The 16,800-nt window shown below is 34.3% G+C and overlaps 1 protein-coding gene across 4 annotated transcripts in view; it reads left to right on the forward strand.

The window, feature by feature from the left end:
* WRN (WRN RecQ like helicase) overlaps positions 1–16,800 on the forward strand; it is a 124,092-nt gene that overhangs the window by 38,327 nt on the left and 68,965 nt on the right. For all 4 annotated transcript variants that reach the window (XM_036838769.1, XM_036838770.1, XM_036838771.1 and 1 more), the window contains exons 8-16: positions 608–722; positions 2,717–3,140; positions 5,223–5,288; positions 7,228–7,369; positions 8,907–8,982; positions 10,783–10,850; positions 11,138–11,246; positions 11,820–11,888; positions 16,381–16,463. In XM_036838769.1, the coding sequence (XP_036694664.1) occupies positions 608–722; positions 2,717–3,140; positions 5,223–5,288; positions 7,228–7,369; positions 8,907–8,982; positions 10,783–10,850; positions 11,138–11,246; positions 11,820–11,888; positions 16,381–16,463 (1,152 nt within the window). The remainder of the gene's footprint in view (positions 1–607; positions 723–2,716; positions 3,141–5,222; positions 5,289–7,227; positions 7,370–8,906; positions 8,983–10,782; positions 10,851–11,137; positions 11,247–11,819; positions 11,889–16,380; positions 16,464–16,800) is intronic.

Here is a 16,800-nt window from a genome sequence, read left to right on the forward strand (position 1 = left end):
TGTATCCTATGTCCAGTGCTTCAGAGGAGGCGGGTGGACTTGTAAAGGACACAAGAAGTGGTGATGAAGAGTAAGAAATTCTAAGCGGGGGAAGGGTTTGGGAAAGGTGGGCAGGTTTTGTGGTGTTGATGGAGACCCATCAGACAGAATGAAGCTGCGAGTTTGGAAGATGATCACTGATTAGAAAGGCTTGCATTTTATTTTGTGATGACTGGTAATGAGGGCAGTGAGGAATGGCTGTCGGGTAAGGTTGTTTACCAAACTGTATTTAGTACGTAGCCTCCCACGTGGTGTTATATTGGTTTCTGATTTTGAAATAGTGCAGATGGGTTCCGGGTCTCATTTCTGCCTTCACCTTCTGCCTAGGTTGATAACCACTGGGTTGTAATATGTATGAATGCAGAGCGCTTAGAATTTAGTCTAAAATTTTAAAGAGCAAAAATTTGGAAGGGAAATAAAGTGACTGAGGTGATTTGGAGATAGGTTAAGGAAGTCTTTTTGTTGGAATTCATTTAAAGAAACAAAATGAAAATTTAAGCCCTAATGCTGTTTAAATAAATGTCTCTGCTTTGTAGTTTGAAAATTAGTACTGATTCTTTTGTTCCAGAGGAAGAAGTACTACCTAGTGATGTGAAGAAACAATTGACTTCCGTCTCCGAGGAGATGATGGATCTGGCTCAGCACCTTCCTGATACTTTCGAAAAACTGGAGAATCCACAGAGGTTAAATATTTCTCTTTTTATCAATTCTGTTTGTTCTTATTGCATTTTCCTATATATAGTGAAGAATTACTGTTCCTTAGGGTAGACTCATGCTTGCATACATGCACACAGACTGATGTATAAATTTGAGAAATATCTTTCCAATTGTTAAATTGTGCACAAAAAGTTTGAGGCTTTTCTGTCTACTTTGTAGGATGTTTTATGAAGCAAAGCAAAATAAAACTCCTAAGTTCACATGAAGGAAAATATTGAAGATTCAAAGTTGTCTCTTTCTTTCTGTTTATGCTCATTTTTCATTTAATTATATTAAATAATATGTTTCAAGTTTGGTGACTTGAAATTTCAAGTTTCAAATTTCAATTTCAAGTTTGGTTACTTGAAATCTATAAATAAAAGCAACTTTTAGTAGCCTCATTTTTCTGGTTATTAAGTGGTTATTATATAAAGAAGTCTACCTAATCAGCAGACTGTTAAAACAAGAGACATTTAGATTTTAAAGACTATTTTATAGCCGAAGCATTAGATAACTTGAGATATTTGGATTAACAGACATTGGGCTACTGGTGCCCAGCAGCTGATTCTTCTTGGAATCAGGCCTGGCTCTGTCCTTAATTGCTGAATGACTCCCTTGTTAAACCTCTAGAGGCAGGAGTGCTCTTGAACAGTGATTGATTATAATGTGGTAATATAATTTTGAGGCCAAAATCCTTTGTATGAATGTGAAGCAGTTAGTTGAAATAGAATTCTGACTCTGACAAAACGCAATGTTAATGTATTCTTTTTTGGATGAGATTTGTGATAGATTTTGATGGATTTCAAAGTATGAGATAGAAATTCAGCTCTTTTTCAAAGTGATTTTCCCCCTAGCAATTTGTTTCAGTAGTTTTTATGTAACTTTGAGAATCTCTGAAAGAAATAACTGTCAACTGGGGAAAGGTACTAATAAAGCTATTTCATATTCATTTTTACATTTTTCCCTCCATGGAAGAAGAAAAATCACCATTTACATGAAAAATTATTGTTCACATGCATTTCAGATTTTTTCTAGGAATTAGAATATCTATTGAATGTAAATTACATGTGCTTAATGCTTTGCTTTGTAATATCAAAGCTAAGTAGTTTTCTTAAAATTTGAGAATGGGGAATACTGGATTCATTTTTTATAAAAAAGATTTATTATTTATTTATTTATTTCTGGCTGTGCCGGGTCTTAGTTGCGGCATGCGGGCTCTTTGCTGCGGTGCACGAGTTTCTCTCTAGTTGAGGCGCACGAGCTCAGTGGTTGTGATGCACGGGCCCAGCTGCCCCGCAGCATGTGAGATCTTAGTTCCCTGACCAGGGATCGAACCTGCATCCCCCGCTTTTGGAAGGTGGATTCCTTACCACTGGACCACCAGGGAAGTCCCTGGATTCATTTTTAATATAGGTAGATCTTGTAAAGTTTTAGTGTCAAAACAAAAACTAGTTAAATCTCTTATTTCAGGTTCTTTGTAAAAGTCTCCGGTATTACTTCACTTATTTAGATTACACTTCTAAACCAGGGGAGAACAAAAAAGGCCCCTGAACAGCCAAAATACATGCCATAAACATGAATTCAAGTTCACTTAACTGCACTTCCAGTGGACTGCGTGAGGCCACATTCAGAGCATATTTGCTTTTCATTTATAAATACAGTTTGACAGGCTTGGATATCTGCTTAACATGAAAATCAGGTATGGATAAGGAATGACACCATAAACAATTAGTTTGGGACCAAACACTACTGACACTTTAGTAAGCATGCAAGTCAGCTGTTGAATGTAGAAGTACCTTGCTGTACTAGAGAGTAGCCCAGAAGCTATAAGCATATAGGGTATAGGTATTAGGGTATGAAGAGCATCTTTAATCCAGTGTGTCCTTTAAGTGAAGATCTTCTTCCTGGAAAAAGCATTAAAACTTGTCCTTAGAATTAACACAATTAAAGTTGAACTCACCTTTCTTAAAATTTTTTTTAGGGTTTCTGTACTATTGAAGGATATTTCAGAAAATCTGTATTCATTGAGGAAGATGATACTTGGTTCTACTGAGAATGAACTGAGGCCCAGCAGTAATTTTCACTTATTATCGTTGGAAGAGCCCACTGCTGGTGAAGTACAACAGAAACAAATTAGAGAACATAAAATTTTTACTAACGCTGAAGATGAAGCATGGGACACAACACCTGATAATTTAATTAAACATGATGGAGAAAATGTACTTGCAAACGAAGTAAAACAAGAAGAAAATGGATTTGAAGATGGACTCGAAGATAATAAGTTGGAAGAGACTCCAGAAAGAGCTTGTTTCATGTCATTAGATATTACAGAAGATGAACTCCAACGTTTGGAACAACAGGCTCAGGAAAAACATCTTGGTGATGTTACTTGCAAATCTCCTGAGGTACTAAATACAGTAAAGAGAAAACAGTTTTCATTCATGGTAGTGGTTGGCTGATTTTTTCTGTAGAGGGGCAGATAGTAAATATTTCAGGTTTTGCAGACCACACAGTTTCTGTTGTTAACTGCCCAGTTCTGCCAATTCAGTGTGAAAGCAGCTATAGACAAATAGCCTGTCTGCGTTTCAGTAAAACTTTATTTACAAAAGCAAAAAGTGGGCTGGGTTTACTACTCCTGACTTACTATAATAAGCAGCATTTTATAGTGGAAAGATTTTTAGTGTCAATACACGTTTGTTATAATTTGCTAAGCATTTCTCCTACCTAATATATACCTCTTCTTTTTGTGGATTCCCTACATATCTACTAGGGATTCTCTTCCAAACTTGAATTTTGAGAGTAGTTTTATTTCTTCATTCACATGGGTTTTCTTTACTTGATAGTCTGAGAGGGTTTCTAATAAACTGATGTTTTTGCTTGACACTAACCTTTACTGTCATCTAGAGTCAGAAACCTACATTTTTTTCTTGATGGATTATTGTTAAACATTCTGTATTTTCTCTCAACTTCATGTTTAGGTTTCTAATTATTATGTTCCGATTTGATTAGTTTAATTTGTGAGATTATGTTTTTCTATTGGCTAACTTAAGCATATTTTTTGAAATCGTAAAGTTGTATTAGAGGAAGCATTGTGTTTCTTTTATTGTAAAGACAAGAGACATCATATAGCTGTATACTTTTTACCTCATTTGTTTTTCATTAATTAAAAAAATTACCTATGTTGCTTATATTTGGTAGAATTTTATACATTTTCTTTTATAATAACTAAGTTTTAAGTTTTTAAAATTAGATTTGAAAGTCATTTAATAGGATTATTTCCTCAGTTTTCTAATGACAGAGTCTCAGTATTTCTCTGTGTTTGGTAACTATATTAGTAATCACTTCTATCCGTATATGAATGCACTTTATTTTAACATTGTTTTCAAACTGTTTTCATACCAACCATTTGTAAAGCACACTCCTCTTTTGGGGAATATCTTTTGCTAACATCTGCATTACCTTTTGATTTTCTAGAAATTTTGTATTAGGTATTTACTTTAAAGTGATACGTTTCATACAGTGACATAGAATTGTGATCAGGATTTCATGATCTGACTCACATCTTTTACCCCAATTATTGCCATTTTTTATTGTGTAATAATTATTAGCATTTAAAAAATTCATTAAAGACCCACACAGCAAATAAATAAATAATGATTTAAAAAATAAAAGATTTTTTCTTTCCTTGTATAAAACTTTAAAATCTTTCTTAAAGCTTAATTTTTGCAGGTTAATTAAGGCTGTACTTCCTTTTCCTACTTCCAATTTAAAGATAAGCCTTTTTTTGGGGTCCTTCTGTATTTCTTTTGTGGGTTTCTTTTGTACAGGTTTCTGTCCTTGGACACCTGCTTCGTGGGGATTGCCATGTTATTGTAGTTTCGTCATAACCAGGTATTGGCAATAGATGAATAAATAACTTATCTGACCCTGTTTTTCAAACACCTGTAGATGCTATTTGCAAAATAACAATATTTAAAGGTATTATTACAATCATAGTAGCTTTTTTTGTATCTTTTAAAAATCGGTGGCTATAAGAGAACAACTGTAGTTCCTGGCTTTGTACAGAATTTTTCAAGATTGCAAAGAGGTTCTTGTACTCAAAAAGTTTGGGAAACACAGTTTGAGATTTTTTTAACCATAGGTGAGCTTGTCACTGTACTCTCATTTAGAGAGTGTGGGCTTTATTTCATGTCTGTTTGTCTATCTTGTTTATCTTTCCAATTATATTTCTTTTTTTCTCTTTTTACTTGGTTCTTTGTTTCTTTCTTTGTTTCTATGTTTATTCCTCCCTACCATCCTCTCTCCCTTCCTTTCTATCTACCTGTCATATAAACATATAAATATATATTATAAATTTATTTATTAGAGAAGAATAGGAAGTAGTCTAAAGTTATTTAGCATATAGGGACTTTATTTCGTGGAAAAGAGGGTATGGAGTCAATTATACTGGAAATTAATGTTTGAAATTTTTTTTTTTGTCTTCCAAGGATAACGAAGAGGATATATCTTATGTAATTGAGAGTGATGAAGATTTAGAAATGGAGATGCTTAAGGTATGTTCAACATTATGGAAAATTACTTCCAGTTGTTTCCAAGAGACATTAATTAAGTAAAATATTGCCTAATTCTAAACTGGTCCCACCACAGTGAGATTGCTATCACTTATGTAACATTAGATTTTGTTTTCCATTTCATATTTCTTTATACCTTGGTATGGTCTATGAATAATGTAGTAGTAGTAGGAGTAGTATACTAATTTTTACATACTAGAAAACATAGAAGTATGTTTTTTGTTCCCTCTTAGGTCACTTACTTTTAATCTTTTCCTGGAACATGGGTAGTGATTCAGCTCTCCAGTATTGAAACAGGTTTCTCTTTCTTCCCATCCATGTGTATCCACTTTTATTTGGAAGTTCTGTTTTTATACATTCCATATTCTTCTTTACTTCCTTTGGTTTTATTTGCTGTTTCCTATTGTATATAATTTTCTAATGTTTTAAATGGTTCAGTTTTCCTCTATTTTGTTATCAGAGTTGAAAATATCATTTTATAATTTATGTATTTTCTACTTCACCTGACCTCGGGTTTCTTTGTCAGGTCTTATGATCAAGGATGGAAAATTAGAAAGAAAAACCTAAATTTTGCTAAATTAAGTGAAAAATGAAGAAAAACACAGAAGTTCACCATTATGCATCCTTGTTAGTCCTCATCTTTAGGTTGATGTGATTTTTCTTTTTATGAAATGGGATTAAGTTCCTGGTTCTTTAATTTTGAGGCAGTGTAGTGGGTAGTGATAGGAATGTGGATTCTGAATGTAAATGTGGGTTCAAATTCTAGCTTCTCCCTTTATTAGCTGTGTGACTTTGGGCGAGTTTCTTAGCTTTTTGATACTCAATTAACAGTCGTATTTATTATTAAGGTGTTACTTTTGAAGAGTTTACTAAAGAGCCTGGCATTTCCTAAGTGTTTATAATAAACATTAGCTAACAATAATAAAAGAATGTACATACTAAATCATATTCCTTTAGTGATGAGCCATTTCTCCGAGGAGTGCTGTTAAAGTAGTGCATTTATAGGGTAGTTGTGGACTTTCACAAATTTATATTATATATTGAACCTCTTAGAAGACAACCTGGGTGCCCATATGAGAGAACTTTATTTCCAAAATGCTTTTCTAAGTCTGTTTGTTGACTTGAATGAAAAATCAGGAAGAAAATCACTTGTTTTTCCTTTTGTAGGCCTGAAATTAATACACTTCTAAAAAAACCTTTAAAGTCAAACTTACTAAATGGAAGGTTTAATATAAATAGAAAATGAGAACTGTGGTTTAATAATTCTTCCTGTTATTTCTCAGTTAGAAATTTTACAGATGAAACAATTTTAAAATATCCTTAGATTCGTTAAATACATAACCTTCATTTAGGGGAAGAAATCAGATATCAAGCCAAAATGAAAACAAATAAACTTTATTTCACATTTGTAATATTCCTTTCCTAAAATTATTTCAATCTTTTTGTTGTTGTTGTTTTGACAAGTCCAAAAACACATTTATTGTTTGCTTATAGTTTAAACCTTATGCTTACTCAAAAAGAATGTGACTGACACATGATATAGAGAAACTCATTACAAAAATAACATTAAAACCCACATTTACCACTTGGAAATTGAAAGCATTGAAATATGATAAAGAAAAAAATGTTTTAAATAATCTAAATTCAAAATTTATGGTAACTTTCCCTGGGGGCAGTTCATTATATGGTATTAATGAACCCTGTTTATGCTGGCAGTATTCCTCTTTGGCCTTGTGCCTTAGAAACCATTCTTGAGCACATATTTAAACTGGAGCACACATGTTCTTTTGTGGTATTGCTTGCACATCTGCCAGCTTTGAACAAAATTGTAGGCTCTGTTAATAATACTCCTTTTGTGTTTGCTGAAAAAGATACAACACTGTCAATGATTTTGCTTTTAAAAATTCTTTTAAACGTTCAGTCTTTAGAAAACCTAAATAGTAGCACAGTAGATCCAAATCATTCAAAATGCATAGAAATGGAAAGAAATCTGGGTCTTCCTTCTGAAGAAGATGATGAAGATGAGAATGAAGCTATTGAAGAGGAAGAAGTTGTTGATGAAGGTAAGCCCTGTAATATGTTTGAAATGACTCATCTCTGATACCTACCACTGATTTTAATTTAGGGTCCAGGTTTTAAACATTTTGGAGGTCAGTGATTTTGTGGCATGTAGTTAATTAGGTCCTAGAAACTTGTCATTAAATCCCTTAGTGCTTTGGTCTTCATAAAGCACAATGTTACTGTTTAGAAGAGTAAAGTAATAGAAGTGTTGTGTCATTTGGTGAACATGGTGATGTGAAACTTTTCATCCTAAATTTTATATTTTGTCTGTCAAAATCATTAATAAGAAATCATAAATTAATTACTTATATTAAACATTATTGTAAATGGCATAGGTACACAGTGTCTGTCCTTCAGGAGCTTATTACTTAAAATAAGTGACACAGTGTCAAATAGCAAAATGGACTAATTTTCATCCTGTATATGCAAACTCTAGTAAAGAATCCACTAAGTGAATCTTCTGTCATTTAAGTGATATGGTATTCATTATGACAAGCTGTGGGTGTCTTCTCATAGAGTAGAACTCTCTAGAGCTAGATTTCATCAATGTTAAAATGTGGAAAATTTAAAATAATTTTGTAGATGGAAATATATGAAAATGTTAAAAAAGGTTTTTTTCCTATGTTTTCTTGTATTAAATATGGACAAATATTCATTTGTTTAGAAATTAATTATCTTGACTCTTTGCTTTGCTCTTTCTCGGCCCCTCATGAACCCTTCAACCTGAGGAAAAAATGAAAATCAGTGGGGTAAAATTAATGTCATTCCATTCTGCTATGCAGTTGGAATTTTGGTCAAAGATTTGGTGGAGTGGTAATTAAAATGAAGTTCTTGTTTTATCTATAGATTGTATTTGTGACAGTGATGTAATTTATGCTTACTATTGATTGAAAGTTGGTTATATTATAAAATTTGGATTGGCGTTTTGCTTGCCATTGTTGGCTCTAAATGTTAGTTTTTTTTGTTTGCTTTTTTTAAAGTATGCTTTTTTTAAAAAAATTTTTATTTATTATTTATTTTTTGCTGTGTTGGGTCTTCGTTTCTGTGCGAGGGCTTTCTCTCTAGTTGTGGCAAGTGGGGGCCGCTCTTCATCGCGGTGCGCGGGCCTCTCACCATCGCGGCCTCTCTTGTTGCGAAGCACAGGCTCCAGACGCGCAGGCTCAGTCGTTGTGGCTCACGAGCCCAGTTGCTCCGTGGCATGTGGGATCTTCCCAGACCAGGGCTCGAACCCGTGTCCCCTGCATTGGCAGGCAGATTCTCAACCACTGCGCCACCAGGGAAGCCCCAAAACATTGTTTTTTTACAGGGCTGGCAAACTGAATCACAACAAAGTTCTAATCCTTAGTATTAGGTAATTAATCAAAGGGTTTACCTGGAGTCATGACTGGTACCCAGAGGACAAAATTGGGTGGATTTAAAAGACAACAGTGACCTTTGGTACCTACCACTATATTCTTTAAAAGAAGTCAATGAAATAAAACTTACTCCCTCTCACTTTGTGTACTTCTATTTTAACATAAATGCCCATTTTATTTTAAGACTGTTGGTTACCAGGACCTACTGCAAAGCAAATTAATTGCCTCAAGACCTACTTTGGCCATTCTAGTTTTAAGCCGTGAGTATAATCTCAGTTAATTAAATTGCATATTTACTGTTTTCTTCACAAAGGAAAAAAGGGAAATAATCCATCCATTTAACAGTAAAAGTACAACTTCATTATAGTTTATACGTGCCACACTATATTTTTTCTAAGTGACTACAAAATTATTTTGAAGTAATATTTATGTAAAAGTCATATCTGCAGATTGTTTTTATAAGTGTGGAAAATGGTTTTCCTTACTATAGAGAGTTCTGGGTAGAGACATTAATAAATTAATCTTAATTTAATGATGACTTGTATTTTATTATATACGTATCTGTGTGCCTGTTTTGTGCATCTCATTGTCCAAAGCATGTTGTTGTAATAGAAATTCATGAGACAATAGTTTGAAAAACAGTGATAATCATATCAGTTTGAACATATTCAAAGGCATTTACATCCAAGGGGGCACATTTATAAGTATTAAAATGAGAGGAATACAAATGAGATGAAGAACAAGTAAAGTTGAATAAAGCTAATAAGAATGTAAAACTCTAGACTGTATTTTTTCTATTCTGGGAATTTAAAATTTAATCCATGGAAGCATTTCTCTCATTTTTCCTTTTGATCTTAAAAAATTAAAAAAAAAATTAAACTATGTCCTACACATAGAAAAATGCACATAAATGTACATATCAGTGAATTTAAGATCACCTTTCCAATTGATTTTTCCCTCAACATTTTTTTTTTTTTTTTTTTTTATAATTATTATGTGAATGATTGACTTTTTAAAATTTATTTATTTTATTTATTTATTTTTGGCTGTGTTGGGTCTTCGTTGCTGCACACGGGCTTTCTCCACTTGCGGCGAGCAGGGTTTACTCTTCGTTGCGGTGCGCGGGCTTCTCATTGTGGTGGTTTCTCTTGTTGCGGAGCACAGGCTCTAGGCGCGCAGGCTTCAGCAGTTGTGGCTCTCGGGCTCAGCCGCTCTGCGGCATGTGGGATCTTCCCGGACCAGGGCTCGAACCCGTGTCTCCTGCATTGGCAGGCGGATTCTTAAGCACTGCGCCACCAGGGAAGCCCCCCTCAACATTTTATTAAAAGAAATTTCAAAGATACATTAGAGTTGTTATTTTTTTACTATGAATAGTTGTATATTCACCATTAATTCACTATTAACATTTTATTATACTTGCTTTATTATACATTGATTTTCTCTATCTGCTTTTTAATCCATTCAGTTTTTAAAATGCATCTCAAGGTAAATTGTAGACATCCTTACACTTCCCCCTAATTACTTTAGCATGTAAATGATTAACTATAGTTAAATATTTATTTATTTATTTTATTTTTTTACTTTTGAGCTAAAATTTACATATAAGGAAATGGTTAAACCTTAGGTGTTTAACGTTTTCAAATCTTAAGTGTACATGTAACCTAAACCCTTTTGAAAATATGGAACATTACAATCACTCCAAAAAGTTCCCTCATTTCCCTTCTTGGTCAATCCTTTCACCTAGAGCATTTCTCTTATTTATTTTAAATCAGTGACTCTGTTGGATATCTAGGATGAAGCTGGAATTTATGTTATACTTTAGCTATATGTAATAAAATTTAATACAAATACGAACAGAAGTCCTAGTTGTTCAGTCAGCTTGAATGGGAGGTTGGTCAAATGGGGCTTTTGTTTTCAAGTTCCACGGTTCATATATTTTTATTGAAGCTCAAAAATGTAAACAAAATTCTGGAGGAAGTGAAAAAATTAAATGGATTTCAACTTGTCCGTTGGGTTTCTTGTTAGTAAAACAGAGCAGCTTTTTGCTTTTCATCTTCCAGGGTTCAGTGGAAAGTGATTCATTCTGTACTGGAAGAAAGAAGAGATAATGTTGTTGTCATGGCAACTGGTAAGTTGTACTTAAGCAAGTAATCTAATCCTTTAAAAAATAAAACTTCAAGGTTTTGACATGCTTAGTCTTTCCATAAACTCTCAAAATACAACTATGTATACAAATGGTGTAAAATATAGAAGAGAGTGAGCTGAGGGTAGATGCTCAAATTTATGCATGAATTAACTCTTAGGAAGGTAGCACATTAGTAGTGACTGTTCATCTCATACAAGTACATTGTAAGAAGAAATCAAAGTACCAAGGATTTAGTTTTATTTGTCTGAATGTATTATTTTTATTTTAAGGGTATGGAAAGAGTTTGTGCTTCCAGTATCCACCTGTTTATGTAGGCGGGATTGGCCTTGTCATCTCTCCCCTTATTTCTTTGATGGAAGACCAAGTGCTCCAGCTTGAGTGAGTCATGCTTTCATTGCCACATTACCACCCTTTGTTTTTCCTCCTGTGAAGGAAATATTTGATTTATCATGTATGTTAAAATCTAGTTCGCAGTAACGCATTGCTAAAAGTGTTGCTTTGTCTTTATTAGTAATAAATGACACTTTAGTGGAAGAGCTTATATTCTTTCTTGAGTTCTCTGTAATTCAAGGCTACCAGATGGCCCCGAAAAAAATTTTTAAAAAGCAAATTTTATGCCAGTTTACACTACATATCACAAAATTCTTTTCTCTTTTGGTTACCCTTCTTTAGCCTAGTGTGAAGTATATACATGGACGTGTAGTTTTTAGTTGTGAAAAATTTTAAATTTCTTTAATCTGAGCCTGCAGTCTTTTTGGAAAACCCATCTTAACAGCCTGTCTTCTAATACAGCCTTCGAAGGAATTTATTTATCAAATTAGTGAGTTACAAAAAGAGATTGCAAAGACGAGGATGTACATCTTTATATTTCTTTGTTCTTTCTCACTTAAAAATGAAGTTGATATTTGTAGTGTGCACATGGTTCCAGAATATTTGTTTTTCTTCTTACAGAATGTCCAACATTCCAGCTTGCTTTCTTGGATCAGCACAGTCAAAAAATGTTCTAGAGGATATTAAATTGTAAGTAATTTATATGATTTCTGATCATGTGGTCAGGTGTCTGTGGTATGTGGGAAAATTTTGTACACAAAAAATTTTTATTTAATGCATGGGCAAAATATCCATAATTTAAAAATATACTTCCTTTTTATAGTATATTTACGGAACTGTTAATTTAAAAATCTTTCAAACTCAAAGAAATCTGTTATGTTCAGTTCTTGGACTGGAAGGCTAGCATTATTATGATAGAATCATAAAATTTTGTTTTGGAAGAGAACTTGGAGAGTATCTAGTATTGTCTCATTTCACAGATGAGGAAACTGAGGCCCAGGGAAAAGAATTTGCCCAAAGTCACCTAATGAATTAATGGCTGAGTGGGGACTGGTTTCTAGATCTCTTGCCCCACCAATCCTGTCATGACATAATTCCTAACAAGAATAATGTCTCAGGCGCACAGAGGTGTGTGTATATAGGTATTAACATGTATATGCATATATATTAATACACATTCACACACACATACATTTACTGAGTTTTAATAAATGCATACAAATATGTAACCTAAACCCCTAGCCAGATACAGAATATTACTGTCACTCCAGAGAGTTCCTTCATGTTCCATCCCAGTCTGTCCTTCTATTCACCATCCTAAAGTGAACCACTGTTTTAATTTTTTCTCCCATGCTTTTGTTTTGTCTGTTATAGAACTTCATATAAATGAAGTCATACAATGCGAACTCTTTTAAGATTTTTTTCCTTCAGCATCATGTTTTGACAGTTCCCCATGTTCTTGCATGTATCAGTAGTTTAAAAAAAAAATCAGTGGTATTTTATTATATGAAATTACCACAGTTGTGTTTCCATTTCCTTATTGATGGACACTTAAGCTGTTTCTAGTTTTGGAAAATTACTAATAAATCTGCTATGAACATTCCTATATATCGTTTTATTTTATTTCTTTATTTTTATTTTTTATTTTATTTTTGGCTGCGTTGGGTCTTTGTTGCTGTGTGCAGGCTTTCTCTAGTTGCGGTGAGCGGGGGCTACTCTTCGTTGTGGTGCGCGGGCTTCTCATTGTGGTGGCTTCTCTTGTTGAGCACAGGCTTTAGGCGCACGGGCTTCAGTAGTTGTGGCACGTGGGCTCAGTAGTTGTGGCTCACGGGCTCTAGAGCCTCAGGCTCAGGAGTTGTGGCGCATGGCCTTAGTTGCTCCACGGCATGTGGGATCTTCCCAGACCAGGGTTCAAACCCATGTCCCCTGCATTGGCAGGTGGATTCTTGCCACCAGGGAAGTCCCAGTGTATACAGATTTTTGTATGGACATATATTCTCATGTCATTGGTATAAACCAAGGAGTGGAATGACTGGGTCATGTAGTGGATATATGTTTAATCTTTTTATTCTAATTGAGGTAAATCTACATAATATAATATTCACCATTTTAATTATTTTCAAAGTGTACAGTTCAGTGGCTTTTAGTACATTCACAATGTTGTACAACCATCACCACTATCTAATTCCAGAACATTTTCAGAACCCACCCCCAAAACTTCCATGTCATGAAGCGGTCACTCCCTATTGTCCTCTCCTTCACTCCCTTCCAGTCACTAATCTTTCTGTCTCAATGATTTGCCTATTTTGGACAGTTCATATAAATGGGCTCATACAGGATGTGGCCTTATGTGTCTGGCTTCTTTCACTTAGTGTAATGTTATCAGTACTTCATTTCTTTTTGTGGATGAATAATATTCCATTGTATGGACATATCATATTTTATTTATTCATTCATCAGTGCTGGACATTTAGGTTGTTTCTACTTTTTGGCTGTTATGAATAATGGTACTATGGATATTTGTGTATAAGTTTTTATGGGAACATATGTTTTCAGTTCTTCTGTGTACATGCCTAGGAGTAGGATTTCTGAGTCATATGATGATTCTGTGTTGACTTTTTGAGAAACTGCCAGACTTTTTTGAGAGTGGTTGTACCATTTCACATTCCCACCAGCAGTGTCTTAGAGTTCCAATTCCTCCCCATCTCTGCCATCACTTGGTGTGGCCAGTCTTTAATTTTAGCCATTCTAATAGGATGTCAGTGTGTTTTCAATTTTCATTTCCTTAATGACTAATGATGTTGAGCATCTTTTCATATACTTATTAACCATCTGTATATCTTTGAGGAAGTGTTTATTAGCATCTTTTGCCTATTCCTTATTGTTTTTTTCTTATGAATTTTGATAGTCATTTGTATATTCTGAATATAAATCCTTCATTTGGTATATGGTTGGCAAACATCGCTTAGTTTATGACTTCTCTTTTCATTCTCTTAACAGTTCCTTTAAAGAGCATCACTTTTTCATTTTTATAACGTCCAGTTTGTCAATTTGTTGTTTTATGGATTTTGCTTTTGCTCTTGCTTTTTGGTGCCTCACTCATGATCACAAATATTTTCTTTTTTATTTCCTTCTAAAAATGTTATAGTTTTATGTTTTACATTTAGATCTATGACCCATTTTGTGTACATTTTGTATATTGTACCAGGTATTGATTACAATTCTTTTTTTTTTTTTTTTTTTGCATAGGCATATCCATTTCTTCCAGCTCCATTTGTTGAAAAGACTATCCTTTCTGCACTGTATTTCTTTTTTTTTTTTTTAATTTTTTTTCTTTTTTAATTAATTAATTAATTAATTAATTAATTTATTTTTGGCTGTGTTGGGTCTTCGTTTCTGTGCAAGGGCTTTCTCTAGTTGCGGCAAGCGGGGGCCACTCTTCATCGTGGTGCGCGGGCCTCTCACTATCGCGGCCTCTCTTGTTGCAGAGCACGGGCTCCAGACGTGCAGGCTCAATAGCTGTGGCTCACAGGCCTAGCTGCTCCGCGGCATGTGGGATCTTCCCAGACCAGGGCTCGAACCCGTGTCCCCTGCACTGGCAGGCAGATTCTCAACCACTGCGCCACCAGGGAAGCCCTGCACTGTATTTCTTTTGCACCTTTGTGAAAAATAAATTGACTAAATATATGTGGGTTTATTGCTACACTCTTTATTTTCTGTTCTATCAATCTGTTTGTCTGCCTGGATTGGTGTCTTGAGTACTATAGCTTTATAATAAGCCTTGAAATAGGTAGTACAAGTCTTCCACGTTTGTTCTTTCAAAAATATTTTGTTTTTGGTCTATTCTAGGTCCTTTGTATTTCCATAAGTATTTCAATATCACCTTTTCAATTAAAATGCCAGCTGGGATTTGATTGGGGTTACCTTGAATCTAGATATCTAAGAATTAGTTGTCTTTATAATTCTTATCACTGTTTTACACTGAAGAAACTGAGGCACACCGAAGTTAAGTACTTGTCTAAGATCACTTAGCTTGTAAGAGGTAGAACTGAGATTCAAACCTGAATAGTCTGGCATCAGAACTAATTATTTATATGATTTCCTGTGTTAATTAGATTACTGAGTTAATTTCATGGGATTAAAAGTGTATCTGTTCTGTTCTTAATTGTTTTGTTCCAATTCCTAGTGAAAGCACCATGCCTAGCACACAGTAGATTAAATATTTCATAGTCTTTTCATATAGAACATTATTTCATTTTATTTAATTTGATCTATGTCTTCATTTGGTAGAATGGAAAAGAGACTCTATACATATTTTGCCCTAGCCCTAACCTTTATTGCATACATTGTCTTAATTAGGATTCTATCTGCCCAGAATAGAAATCAGTCACATTAGTTTAAGCAAATACTGAATTTTATATTAAGGATACAAGAATGTCTTGTGGATCCCTCTGAAAAGAAATTAGCCAGCCCTCAGGAAGAGACTGGAATGGGTATTAAAAATACAGTAGGGCTTTCTTTTTATCCATAGCCTCTGTGTGTATTCCTCATTCTTCTCTCTGAGGAGGTGAGCATTCTCTGCTCTTCTAGTCACAAAATAGATTGCTCTGCAGCTTCTTTTTTTTTTTTTTTTTTTTTTTTAACGTGTTACAGGTCTTGCCACTTGGAGACTGACTGGTTGTTTCTTGGTTAGACCCCCAAATTCTAGGACAGAGACTAACTGACTTGACTTTCATATGCTGTCTGTCCCTGGCCCAAGAAGATGTAGGCAAGACAGCAGAGTACACAGGAGAATCATGGGTGCTATGGATTTAATCATGGAGATGGGAGTCAAGGGTAGGATAATGGGTGGATTGCTAACACATAAAAGGTTTACTCTGGACTTGATCATTTAACTCAAGCCACTGTGGTTTTGAGGCTAGACTGCTGGAAATCAGAATCTGGCTTCTAATGGCACCTTATGCTGAGTACTCCCTGGCTGGTATTGCCAACGTTTGTTTTGATGCATTGAAGTGAAATCAAAGAACCGGAATATGTGCATCTCTACACACATATAACATTCATTTTGTTTTTAATAAGTGGCATAATACATTATTTAAAAAATTATCAGGTGTTATGGTTTTCAGTTGTATTCATTGGGTGATTGTTTTTATATTTCCTGTTTCTTTGTTTGTTTTTACAGAGGCAAATACCGAATCGTGTACATAACTCCAGAATTCTGTTCAAGTAACTTGGACCTACTCCAGCAACTGCAGGCTAATATTGGTAAGTGGTATGATAGACTCTTTATAAGTATTTATTAAGTTGAGATATTCTTTAAAGTTAAACTTATGAATGGATACCTGATTTTACTTCTCTTAAAGTTTATTTCAAACCTTATCTCCTCCAGGAAATTTCTGCCTCTCCAACATGGTGTCTCTCCTGTCCTATCCCGAAGTATTCTATAATTCCCTCTGCCATAGAAATTAGGCTCCTGCATTGTAATTACCTGTCTATATATCTGTTTTCTTCTGCTAGACTGTAAACTTTTCAGGGAAAAATGCCGTTCTTATTTCTTTATATTTCCCGAGTGCAGTGCCTGGCACATAGTAGGCATTTAAAT

The sequence above is a fragment of the Balaenoptera musculus genome, chromosome 21 (genome assembly GCF_009873245.2).
Source record: "Balaenoptera musculus isolate JJ_BM4_2016_0621 chromosome 21, mBalMus1.pri.v3, whole genome shotgun sequence".
NCBI classification, from domain to species: Eukaryota; Metazoa; Chordata; class Mammalia; order Artiodactyla; family Balaenopteridae; genus Balaenoptera; species Balaenoptera musculus.